This window comes from Natator depressus, chromosome 2, assembly GCF_965152275.1.
Source record: "Natator depressus isolate rNatDep1 chromosome 2, rNatDep2.hap1, whole genome shotgun sequence".
In the NCBI taxonomy this organism is placed as follows: Eukaryota; Metazoa; Chordata; order Testudines; family Cheloniidae; genus Natator; species Natator depressus.
In genome coordinates, this window is record NC_134235.1 from 68,182,135 (window position 1) to 68,194,839 (window position 12,705).

General features: G+C 45.2%; 1 protein-coding gene across 3 annotated transcripts in view; it reads left to right on the top strand.

The window, feature by feature from the left end:
• The first annotated feature begins 122 nt into the window (after window positions 1–122).
• The window catches only part of OPRK1 (opioid receptor kappa 1), a 45,336-nt gene continuing 32,753 nt past the window's right edge, over window positions 123–12,705 (top strand). For 2 of the 3 annotated variants that reach the window (XM_074944384.1, XM_074944383.1), the window contains exons 1-2: window positions 123–754; window positions 1,320–1,587. In XM_074944384.1, the coding sequence (XP_074800485.1) occupies window positions 1,322–1,587 (266 nt within the window). In that variant the 5' untranslated portion in view covers window positions 123–754; window positions 1,320–1,321. Of the gene's footprint in view, window positions 755–1,319; window positions 1,588–8,883; window positions 10,117–12,705 lie in introns of those variants that run through there. The other variant, XR_012638045.1, reaches the window with a different exon arrangement.

Below are 12,705 nucleotides of genomic sequence, written 5' to 3' on the forward strand. Positions count from 1 at the left end.
TGCAGAGCTTCTCCCTATAACTTTCCCTAGACCCCTCCTAACTGACTTCTTGCTATAGATATAATGAAATACTACACAACCTCCCAATGAGGAACCATTTGGATCCAGTTTCATGAATCTACATTTTGTCCTCCCCATAATATATTATGAGACACACTGTGCAAACTTTTCATTAATAAGGAAATGGGGGAAGTCAAAGGGGTTTCATTCTAATGTCTTCTAGTTAACAAAATTTGGAATATTCAGTAAGGGAGCAAGTACCATTGCTTGAAGGCCTTAAAACTGCCTAGGAGGGGGAAAAAAAAAGGAAAGACAACTTGGAAAAGTGTATAGAGATGATACATTCATTTAGTGTAGAACTTACTGTCTGTCTTTCCTTTCAACTTGTCTGCCTGTCAGTGTTTAGACAGAAGTCATGTGAGCTTTTGAGCTGCAGGGACTGAGATCGAGGAGAATGTGTGTGTTAATGCAGAGTGCTGCTGGAGACCTGGCAGAGTGAGAGTGAGACAGAGAGAGAGAGTGAGTGGAAAAGGGGGAAGTGCTGGGAGTTGTAGCAGCAGCAGCTGCTGCCACCTCGGAGCTAAAGACTGGGATTCAGCTCCATCTCCAGCACGTTTTCGGCTCTCCAGAGGCATAGATGCTCCACGTTCAAAAGTCCTAGAAGATCAGTGACACCTCCAAAAGCTGAAAGGATGCTTCTCTACTACTCCTAAAAGCATCCGAGGACTCTGCTCCTTTTTCAGGACTGAAAGAGGTAATTTTTGAAATTTTGTTGATCTCATTTAAAGGTGTCACATCTGAATGTGGAAAAAACTCAGGGCAGAAAGGCACACAGTTGTGGTGAAGGGGGTGGATTCTCTCCCCCCCGTTTCATTGTAGTATAGGCAGTAAGAATACCCAGAGATTAGGATACTGTTTGACTTAAAAAATGTGGTGGGAGGGGGAAACCAGTAGAGTGGAACTGAGCTGTTTCTAAATTGTTATGTTCTCTCTTCTGTTTTGTTTCTAACGTGTAATCTCTAAGTGGAGAAACTTTAGCCATGTATCTCATAGAGCATTTGCCAGCACTTACCTGTTACATTAAACAATGAAGAGATTTTAAAGTATTGCATTTAGTTAAATGGGATTTATTTAAACCTCTGCTTATTAAAATATCTCCCCTCCCCACCATTGACCCACCCCCCCCCCCCACAAGATTTTGAAATGCAGGTCTGTTTGAATAGAAAGCTTGCACATTGTATTTCATTCTCTCTCTTCTCTTCTCTGTTGGCCTTCTGCTGTCTCCATCCTTGTCCTGTCCTCCTCTCTGCTTGTGGTAGCAATGGACCACATGGAGCCCCCTGTACACATTTTCCGTGAGGAGCCACCCTCCACCTGCTCTCCAGGCCCCTGCCTCCTCCCCAGCAGCAGCAGCTGGCTCCTGGGCTGGGCTGAATATGGCAACAATGCCAGTGGTGGCTTTGAAGACTTGCAGCAGAACCACACCAACATTTCCCCAGCTATCCCTATTATCATCACTGCTGTCTACTCTGTGGTCTTTGTGGTTGGCTTGGTGGGCAACTCTCTGGTCATGTTTGTCATCATAAGGTAAGGGATCTTGGGGAGAACTGTTTGGCTTTTGAGTATCACACTAAGGAGGCTTCCAATGATACCCCATTGGAAGGGATGTAAGGGAAGGGGTGGGGAGAAAGCTCTTTGGGAGATATAAGGTGCATATCCTAGGAGCTGTAGGGAAGTGACTGAGCTGTGTCCAAGTGCTGGTTGGTAGCTATTCACATTTTTGACTTTTGCCTGGGAGTACAACTAGAAACCCAAAGGAGAAATGGATTAGAAAGTTATAATGCTGTAGCCTGTGAGTTGGAGGAGAGGAGGTGCTGCCTGGCTGTATAGTGGAAATGTGTGGATAGAGCCCCCCCCCCCCCCGCAAGGGTCAGAAGCAGTTAATGTTATAGAAAAAGATGAACTAGAAAAAGGAAACTTCTTCTGCAAGGCATCCTTTTCCTGGGCTAGGCACCATAAAAGAAGGGAATTGTTTATGGTTCCAATTTGCATTATTGTATTATCATATTATCTTTTACTGACTTTTTTTTTAAGATAAAGACTTTATAAAAATTTGGAAATTCTGAATATAAAGATGGGAGTAATTTTTCTTTAAATTAGGCTATTATGATAGTTTCCAGGATGAAATGCCATTATTGCTTTTAGGCCTGATAAAAAAGTAAGCATTGATAAGGGTTGCTTTTCATATTCCAAATAACAGGACAAAAGAAATTATTTATTTGCACTAATTGGTGTTCACGCTAAACAGCTCATTTAAATGCACTCTCATTTACACTTATATATTGATGTACATCTTTAATCCCCAGGAAATGATGGGGTGTGAATTTTTCTATCTATTTTTATAATTTCCCTGTGCAATTACTGTATCAAAGTACGCCATATAGTGCCTCTCAGAAGGTTTATAGCTCACTTCTTGGTGAGTGAAATCACTCAACCTTTTGGTCTCCTGCTTCATAATGTGTTTGAATCCTACAATAAACACTGTGAAATTCACTTTCTGGAGTGTTTTAGTGCTTGAGTAAAAGAAGTCCATATATGAAAATTAAGCTGACATGAATTCAAAAGGTTCTGGTGAACAAAACTGGCCTCGTTTAGGTCAAGCAGTTCTAAAATGAGGAAAATATGTCAAGATTGATTCAGATTGGAAGACAACGTAGTTGTTATTTACAATGTACTTTAGGAGGAACACTTACAATCAAGTGAAGCCCCTTGAAAATAAAGATAAAATCCCTTTAAAAAATCAACACAGTAAATAAGATGCCTGTGTGTCAGTGTGAAATAATTAGTTTGCTCCAGGCTGAAAATGTTGTACTCCTACCAGCTATCTGTCCTTTACATACAGTAGGAAATAAAATCCCTAATGTATAGGGAGGACTGAGTCTTTCCCTGACACACCCTCAGTTGTAAGGGGAGAGCTTCTTTAAGCTGTCAGTCTAATAGTGACAATTAACTAGATGGGCAGCCAAAATACACCAGCCATCAACCCTGAAAGCAAGCTAATATGTATTATACTGGCTTGTGTGTATTTCCTCTCTCTCTTACTTCTTCCCTCCTGAGGTTGTTTTTTTTTGGGGGGGGGCATCCTCTGCTAATTATGCAGTTCTTTCTCTTCTCCACCCCAGCTTTTTTTGTTGCTCTTTCCTCTTTGTGTCTCCCCTACCTATATTTCTACATGGAAAAGCCTGAGATTGTTCACAATATCTTTCCCCTTCCCCTCCCGTTATTTCTCTGTGGCAAATGGTTTAAATGTTCTGACATCATTAGAATATATAAAATATATAATAAACTCTAATTTGAAATATTCCAATTGGTGTTGCACTGAGTGTCGCTATCTGATTTTTCATAAACCAGTGAAAAATATATTATATATGTTGCAACAAACTCCTTTTCTCTACAAACACCAGCTCGGTGGGAAGCTTTGGAGAAAGTGGCGTGGGAGAGTCATTTCCTTCTGCCATTTCATTTCTTTATTCTTCTCCTTTCCTTGCTGCCCCTAGCAGTCTCGAGGGGGAGGATGATGACACACTGTTACTCCTCTTTTTTTTTTTTTTTTACTCCCCAGACATGTGGGGGAATTCATGTGATGCCCCTCACTGTTGTTTCTACTCTGTACAATCCCTTCAGGCTAATGCTGTTGTTCCCTTCCTAACATCAGTACTGTTGCTAGGCATTGATGATGGGATGGGGAGACTCTGGCTTACTACTTTTTTAGCTCTTTGGGTAATCAGTTGCCTAAAGGAGGCGGGGCTTTAAATAAGACACCTAATGTCATGAGACTCATGATAAGATTGTGAAAGTTGGCAATATTGTATCACATGCAGGAGACCCACAGAAGCATCAGGGAACCTGCAGAAGAAGTGAGGAGCAGTCTGGAGGGCTACATAAACCAGCTAACATCCAGCCAAAAGCTGCAGAGTAGGCAGGTCTGCCCTATTCCTCACCCCTCTTGGAGCTGTTAAAACAGCTTTTTGCTAAACCACGAAGAAAAGGAGGTGTCTCTCAAGCTGCTTTTCCTGACCCAAAAAGACTGACTTAATTGGCTTATGCGCAGACTGGGGTGGAACTGAGACCTTGATTCACTAGCTGTCTTCTCCCCAGCCCTTCTAGATGGCCAAATGGGGAAGAATATCTAGTCGAGCTCTCCAGAAAATGTCCATTCTGTTTCATGCAAACTTCTGAGGTTTTGAAATTTGTCTTTGTGACAATGTGGAACAAAACCAAAACCTTTCAAAAGTTTTAGTGAAGTGGAATTTTGTTTAAAAGTCCATTGTTGGATCAAAAAGTTCAGGTTTTCAATTTGAATTTCTCTTTCATATGCATCCACCCTGGACCTGAGATACTTTCTCATTTTAAAATTTTGTCAAAATGCATCTGTGAAATATATATATATATATATATATATATAAATTTTGGCATTTTCCATCGATAACAAAAAGACAAAGTTTTGTCAAAAAATTTTCCAGGCAGCTCTAATATATAGCCATTGTCCCTGACTTAGACCTGTAGTGTCTGAGCTGACTGGTGGTATGGATTAGGCCTCTGGTCAGTAAATTCAGACTTTCACAGACTTCTGCCTTAGCACCAGCTTATCAGAGGGCTATAGTAACACTGGAGGGAAGTGAAGTTTACCTCTCCAGAGCAGGGACATGGAGACAGAGCAAGTTCCCACCTGGGGACTACATCCCCCCATGAGAGAAAAGGGAGGAATGAGAAGAGAACTCTTGAACTGCACCCCCTCAGAGATGGGACCAAAGATGAAGAGAAAAGATGAAGACAGAAATAGAGAAGAGCCCTACCTCAAGAGACAACAAGAGCAAGGAAAAAAGAACTAAGGGGCAAAGACAGAGTAAGGAGAAAACACCTACCACCTGGGGGATTCTAACTCTGTGGGAAGAGAGTGGGAGAAAGATAAAAGAACCCCTGATGGTGGGGAGGAGGAAAGGGGAGAAATGAGAGCCCACACCTGCAGGCCCATCACCAGGGAGGGTAAAAGAGAGAGCTTCTGTTCTGTGGTGAAGGGGATTGGGGAAAAGAAAGGGTGGGGGAAAGAAGGTAGAGAGGAGTGAGAGAAAGCAGACATTCAATGGGGGAGGTTGTAGAAGAAAGGGGAGAAGAGGTAGGTGGTGAGAATCAATGGGGAGGGGAAGAGGAGTGAATCTCCACTTCAATAGATAAGGAAGGGACAGTGGAGAAAAAGGTGGAAGAAAAGGCAGTATCAAGAAGGGGTGAAGAGAAAACCTATACCTGTAGGGAGTACAACTGGGAACAGGAGGTTGAGGATAAAGATACCCAGGCTTCCTCAATAACACTACATTCAAAGGGGAGGTGTGGGCACGGAATGCACAAAATAAGTGAAGACCAGTCACTGGTGACTAAAGGGAAGAGAGAGAGAAAGGAGGCTGTCTTCTGTGACTGGCTCTGAAGGGAGAGGGCAGTAGGAGAAAAGGAGATGTCTGTGGCAGGCTCTCGAGATGGCTAAACCCCAATTATTCTGCCTGGAGATAGACTGGGAATAAGGATCCAGCCTGTGGAGAACCAAATTAGGGGAACAGCTCTAAGGAGGAAGTCCTAAGAATCAGTGACTTGGGTTGGAGCTGGTCCTCCAGGAAGAAAGTACAGAGAGTCAGTACTCTGAGAGAGCAGGGTAGAAGGGTAGCTCAGGAAGGGTAGAAGACTCATTTATTTTACATTTCCTTTGGGACTATTGTTTAAATTTATCAGCACCATGTTCTGAGAGAGATGGTGGGCAAGGTGTTCTGGGCAGGCTAACCCTGCCACAGAGGCCATATCAGAGACTACATAGCGGAGTAAAGAGAGACCCTTCACCACCATTGGAGGACTTTATACCCTACTGGTGGGAGGTTAGAAGAGGGAGAACGCCAACTCAGCCATTCCATCCCTGGTGGGGTAGGGGATAGAAGTGAGGTAGAAGATAGAAGAGGGAGCAAGAAGTCAGTGGTACTAGTGGAGGGGTGTGGCCTGGTGGATTGGGACTCCAGAATCGAGCTGGGTGAAATTTTTCTACAAATAGTTTTAGTCAAAAAATGCACTTTTGGGTCAACTAATACTATTAGTGAATTCATGTTGAGTTGCTGATTAGCTTTAACTGAAGTTGAAATGGTCAAAATATTTCAGTAATGTTGAACCAAAACATTTCCTTTCAACCCAACCATTTCCTTTTTACTTCCATTTTGACAAAAACAAAGGAAAGGATTCATAAAATGACTGAGGCAGAGGAAGCAGCTGCTCTCCCCTTATACACTTTAGCCTTGTCCCTTATAAGCTTAGGGGTAGGTAGCTGGGTTGTGGGAGACCCAGGTGCAATTCCCTCTTCTGTCTGATGAGAAGGAAGGATTTGAATATGGGTCTCCTACATTGCAGAATAATGCCCTAACCACTGGCCTACAGGATATTCTGATAGGAGGATTTCTCAATCTCTCCTCTTGAAGCTGTTCTGCTTTTTATAAATGATTAGTCACTGGAGCAGGGATTTAAACTGGGATCTTCCAAATCCCAGGTGAGTGCCCTAACCACTCGGCTAAAGCTTATGAGGGAGTGGGTGGCACCATCACTGCCTCCTCTTCCTCCAGTCGTTTTATGAATCCTTTCCTTGATTTTGTCAGAATGACTGAGGGTGAAACAACATGAAATGTTTCCTTTTAACATTACCAAAACATTTTGTTTTGACGCAAAACTTTTCAATTTGTCGAAAAATGTCATTTTTGGTACGACCCAAAATTAAACTTTTGATTTTTTTAAATTGCTTTACTCTGGAGACCTGGTTCCCATTCCTGGCTCTGCCACTGACTTGGATCCTCAGCAAGTCATTTCACCTCCTTTTGCCTCAGTTTCCCCATCCATAAAAAGGGGCTACTGATATTTTTCTCCCGTGTAAAGTGTTTTTAGATCAATGGACGAAAAGTGCTATCTAAAAGCTTGGTGGTATTATAAATTGTTGGGGCTCCCCCGAGAACTCTTTCACTCAGCTGCCTGAGAGCTCAGTTCAACTCCACTCTTGTCACTCAGAATCATTTGTCAGGCATACAGCTAATACGGCAACACGGCTTTTGGCATACAGCAAAGCTATGCTGAATTGATTAGACTCAAGCATAGGGGGTGGGAATAGGGTGTACCACACATCCAAAGTTACACAGAAAACATCTTCCTATATATGTATTTACACATTACCTGACATATACTATATATTGCATTACACTTTTGGGGATTGACTTGGTTACTTTATAGGAAAGAATCCCTGTACAGGATGCTCTGCTACACACAACTTAGTTTTTACCTCATCAGAAACTTTTCTGACTGGCAGTTTCAGCTGGTGTTTCATTTATTTTTTCCTTTAATTTAGCATTACAATTTATTACCTCCCTTTTCTGTGCCCAGGTTACATCCCTACTAGTACATTCGGAAGCAGGTAAGCCCTATTTCCCTTTAAGTGATTTTAATTAAATCACCCAGAGTTAAACAATTTAAATCGGATTGTCTCTGTGCCTGCAGCAGCCAGCATAACTAATCATTTACAAACACATTCGTTGGGAAGGGCCCATTTCCTTTAGAAAGGCGGTAAACTCTTAGTGGGGGCGGGGGAAAACATAGTAAACTCTTAGTGGGAAGAAAACACATAGTCGTGGTAGCTGTCATCACTTAAACTCCTATTTGCATAATTTGTTTGGTTACTAAGGATTTTACCAGGCATGATGGCACCAAGTTATACTGCTGTAACTGGGTTTAATTATCAAACCAACCGTTCTCTTCCTTAAAAAAACCCAACACATTCAACATCCTCTTTAACACTTTATTACGGCTATGTCTACACTACAAAATTAGGTCGAATTTATAGCAGTCAGTTTTGTAGAAAGCATTTTTATACAGTCGATTGTATGTGTCCCCACACAAATGGTCTTAGTGCATTTATCCGGCATTTAGTTGGCGGAGTGTGTCCACAGTACTGAGGCAACCGTCGACTTCCGGAGCGTTGCACTCTGGGTAGCTATAACACAGTTCTTGCAGTCTCCGCCACCCATTTGAATTCTGGGTAGAAATCCAAATGCCTGATGGGGCAAAAACATTGTTGCGGGTGGTTCTGGGTACATATCGTCAGGCACCCCTTCCCTCTCTCCGTCCTTGAAAGCAACGGAAGACAATCGTTTTGCACCTTTTTTCCTGGGTTACCCAAGCAGATGCCATACCACAGCAAGCATGGATCCCGCTCAGCTCACCGTCACCGTATGTCTTCTGGGTGTTGGCAGACGTGGTACTGCATTGCTACAAAGCAGCCGCTCATTGCCTTTTGGCAGCAGACAGTGCAGTATGACTGGTAGCCATCGTCGCCGTACTCCAGAGTGCTCTTTTAACCGACCTCGGTGAGGTCAGGGGCACCTGGGAAAACATTGGAGTGACTCAGCCAGGTCATTACCCTTTTAAGTTTCATCTCATGGCGATTCAGTCCTGCCGGTAGTCCGACTGCACCGTCTTTTAATGAGCAGCCAGGAGATGACAATGGCCAGCAGTCTTATTGCACAGTCTGCTGCCAGCAAGATGTTATAAAGATGAAGTGGATCAAAACAAGAAATAGACCAGATTTGTTTTGTATTCATTTTCTCCTCCCTCCCTCCCTCCGTGAAATCAACGGCCTGCTAAACCCAGGGTTTTGAGCCCTATCCTTGAGGGGGCCATTCTGTTTCTCCTTGATGCAAAGCCACCCCCTTTGTTTATTTTAATTCCCTGTAAGCCAACCCTGTAAGCCATGTTGTCAGTCGCCCCACCCTCCCTCAGAGCAACAGCAGACAATCGTTTCATGCCTTTTTTCAGCGCAGATGCCATAGCACTGGGAACATGGAGCCCGCTCAGATCACCGCGGCAATTATAAGCACTATAAACACCGCACGCGTTATCCAGCAGGATATGCAGGACTATAACCTGCAAGAAAAGCGAAACCAGGCGAGGAGGAGGCGACTGCAGCGCGGTGACGAGAGTGATGAGGACATGGACATAGACTTCTCACAAAGTATGGGCCCCTACAATGTGCACATCATGGTGTCAATTGGGCAGGTTCATGGCATGGAACACTGATTCTGGGCCTGGGAAACAAGCACAGAGTGGTGGGACCACATAGTGTTGCGGGTCTGGGACAATTCCCAGTGGCTGCGAAACTTTTGCATGCGTAAGGGCATTTTCATGGAACTTTGTGACTTGCTCTCCCCTGCCCTGAAGCGCAAGAATACCAAGATGAGAGCAGCCCTCACAGTTGAGAAGCGAGTGGCGATAGCTCTGTGGAAGCTTGCAACGCCAGACAGCTACCAGTCAGCCGGGAATCAATTTGGAGTGGGCAAATCTACTGTGGGGGCTGCTGTGATGCAAGTAGCCAGAGCAATCACTGAGCTGCTGCTATCAAGGGTAGTGACTCTGGGAAATGTGTAGGTCATAGTGGCTGGCTTTGCTGCAATGGGATTTCCTATCTGTGGTGGGGCGACAGACGGAACCCATATCCCTATCTTGGCACCGGAGCACCAAGGCAGTGAGTACATAAACCGCAAGGGGTACTTTTCAATGTGCTGCAAGCACTGGTGGATCACAAGGGACGTTTCATCAACATCAGTGTGGGATGGCCGGGAAAGGTACATGAGGCTCGCATCTTCAGGAACTCTGATCTGTTTCAAAAGCTGCAGCAAGGGACTTTCTTTCCAGACCAGAAAATTACTGTTGGGGATGTTGAAATGCCTATAGTTATCTTTGGGGACCCAGCCTACCCCTTAATGCCATGGCTCATGAAGCCATACACAGGCACCCTGGACAGTAGTCAGGAACTGTTCAATTATAGGCTGAGCAAGTGCAGAATGGTGGTAGAATGTGCATTTGGGAGTTTAAAAGTGCGCTGGTGCAGTTTACTGACTCGGTTAGACCTCAGCGAAACCAATATTCCCATTGTTATTACTGCTTGCTGTGTGCTCCACAATATCTGTGAGAGTAAGGGGGAGACATTTATGGTGGGGTGGGAGGTTGAGGAAAATTGCCTGGCCGCTGATTACATGTAGCCAGACACAAGGGGGCTTAGAAGACTACAGGAGGGTGCGATGTGCATCAGAGAAGCTTTGAAAACCAGTTTCAGGAATGGCCAGGCTACGGTGTGAAAGTTCTGTTTGTTTCTCCTTGATGGAACCCCTCTTCCTTCCTGCCCCGGTTTCACTCTACTTTCCTGTAAGCTAAGCACCCTCCTCTCCTCCCTTCGATCACTGCTTGCAGAGGCAATAAAGTCATTGTTGCTTCACATTCATGCATTCTTTATTTATTCATCACACAAATAGGGGGATAACTGCCAAGGTAGCCCGGGAGGGGTGGTGGAGGAGGGAAACACCAGGTGGGGTGGTGGAGGAGGGAAGGACAAGGCCACACACCACTTTAAAACTTATTGAATGTCAGCCTTCTGTTGCTTGGGCAATCCTCTGGGGTGGAGTGGCTGGATGGCCGGAGACCACCGCGTTCTTGGGTGTCTGGGTGAGGAGGCTATGGAACTTGGGGAGGAGGGCGGTCGGTTACACAGGGGCTGTAGCGGCAGTCTGTGCTCCTGCTGCCTTTCCTGTAGCTCAACCATACGCTGGAGCATATGAGTTTGATCCTCCAGCAGCCTGAGCATTGACTCCTGCCTTCTTTCAGCAAGCTGACGCCACCTACCATCTTCAGTCCGCCACCTCTCCTCGCTGTCATATTGTGTTTTCCTGCACTCTGAGATTGTCTGCCTCCATGTATTTTGCTGTGCTCTGTCAGTGTGGGAGGACAGCATGAGGTCAGAGAATATTTCATCACGAGTGCATTTTTTTCTCCTTCTAATCTTCGCTAGCCTCTGGGAAGGAGAAACATATGCAGCTGGTGGAGGGGAAAAAAAAGGGAGAGTGGTAGTTAAAAAGACACATTTTATAGAACAATGGGTACACTTTCACAGTAAACCTTGCTGTTAACATTACATAGCACATGTGCTTTCATTACAAGGTCGCATTTTGCCTCTTATTGAGGGTATGCCGGTCTGGTGTGAGAGATCACTCACACAGGGCCGGGCAGCAGAATTCGGCTTGCAGGCAGCCATGGTAAGCCACAGTCTTTTGGCTTCTTTAAGCTTCATAACATGTGGGAATGGTTTCAAACAGCAGCGCCCTCATTTCCCCTACCAAGTAGCCGTTGGGTTGGCCATTTAACATGGGCTGGCAATTTAAAAGGAGGGGGCTGCGGTTTCCGGGTTCACATGCAGCAGAAACCCAGCTACCCTTCCCCCACACACACACCCAGTTCTCTGGGATGATGGCTTCAACCCTCCCTGCACCACGTGGCTAACAGTGGGGAAGATTTATGTTCAGCCACAGGCAAACAGCCCAGCAGGAACGGGCACCTCTGAATGTCCACTTACTAAAACCACCCTATTTCAACCCGGTGACCATGAATGATATCTCTCTCCTGAGGGTAACACAGAGAGATAAAGAACGGATGATGTTTGAATGCCAGCAAACACCGGGACCATATGCTGCAGTGCTTTGTTCTGCAATGATTCCTGACTACGTGCTACTGGCCTGGTGTGGTAAAGTGTCCTACCATGGAGGATGGAATAAGGCTGCCCTTCCCAGAAACCTTCTGCAAAGGCTTTGGGAGTACATCCAGGAGAACTTTATGGAGAAGTCCCTGGAGGATTTCCGCTCCATCCCTAGACACGTTAACAGACTTTTCCAGTAGTTGTACTGGCTGCGAATGCCAGGGCAAATTAATCATTAAACACACTTGCTTTTAAATGATGTATAATATTTATAAAGGTACACTCACCAGAAGTCCCATCTCTGCCTTCAGGGTCCAGGAGCCTGCCTTGGGTGGGTTTGGGGGGTACTGGGTTCAGGTCCAGGGTGATAAACAGATCCTGGCTGTTGAGGAAACCAGTTTCTCTGCTTCCTTGCTGTGAGCTATCTACTACCTTCTCATCATCATCTTCCTCACCCCCAAAACCCGTTTCCGGGTTGCCTGCCACTCCTTGGACAGAGTCAAAGCATACAGTTGGGGTAGTGGTGGCTGAACCCCCTAAAATGACATGAAGCTCATCATAGAAGCGGCATCTCTGGGGCTCTGAACTGGAGCGGCCTTTTGCCTCTCTGGTTTTTTGGTAGGCTTGCCTGAGCGCCTTAAGTTTCACGTGGCACTGCTGCGGGTCCCTGTTGTAGCCTCTGTCCTTCATGCCATTGGAGATTTTTTCAAATATTTTGGCATTTCGTCTTTTCAAACGGTGTTCTGCCAGCACGGATTCATCTCCCCATACAGTGATCGGAGCCTTCCGTTCGGTCCATGCTGGAGCTCTTTGGCAATTCTGGGACTGCATGGTCTCCTGTGATGATGAGCTCTGCATGGTGACCTGTGCAGGTGAGCTCGCCTCGCTGGCCAAATAGGAAATGAGATTCAAAAGTTTGTGGGCCTTTTCCTGTCTACCTGGCCAGTACATCTGAGTTGAGAGCGCTGTCCAGAGCGGTCACAACTGAGCACGCTGGGATAGCTCCCGGAGGCCAATACTGTCGAATTGCGTCCAGAGTACCCCAAATTCGACCCGGCAAGGCCGATTTCAGCGCTAATCCCCTCATCGGGGGTGGAGTAAAGAAATCGATTTTA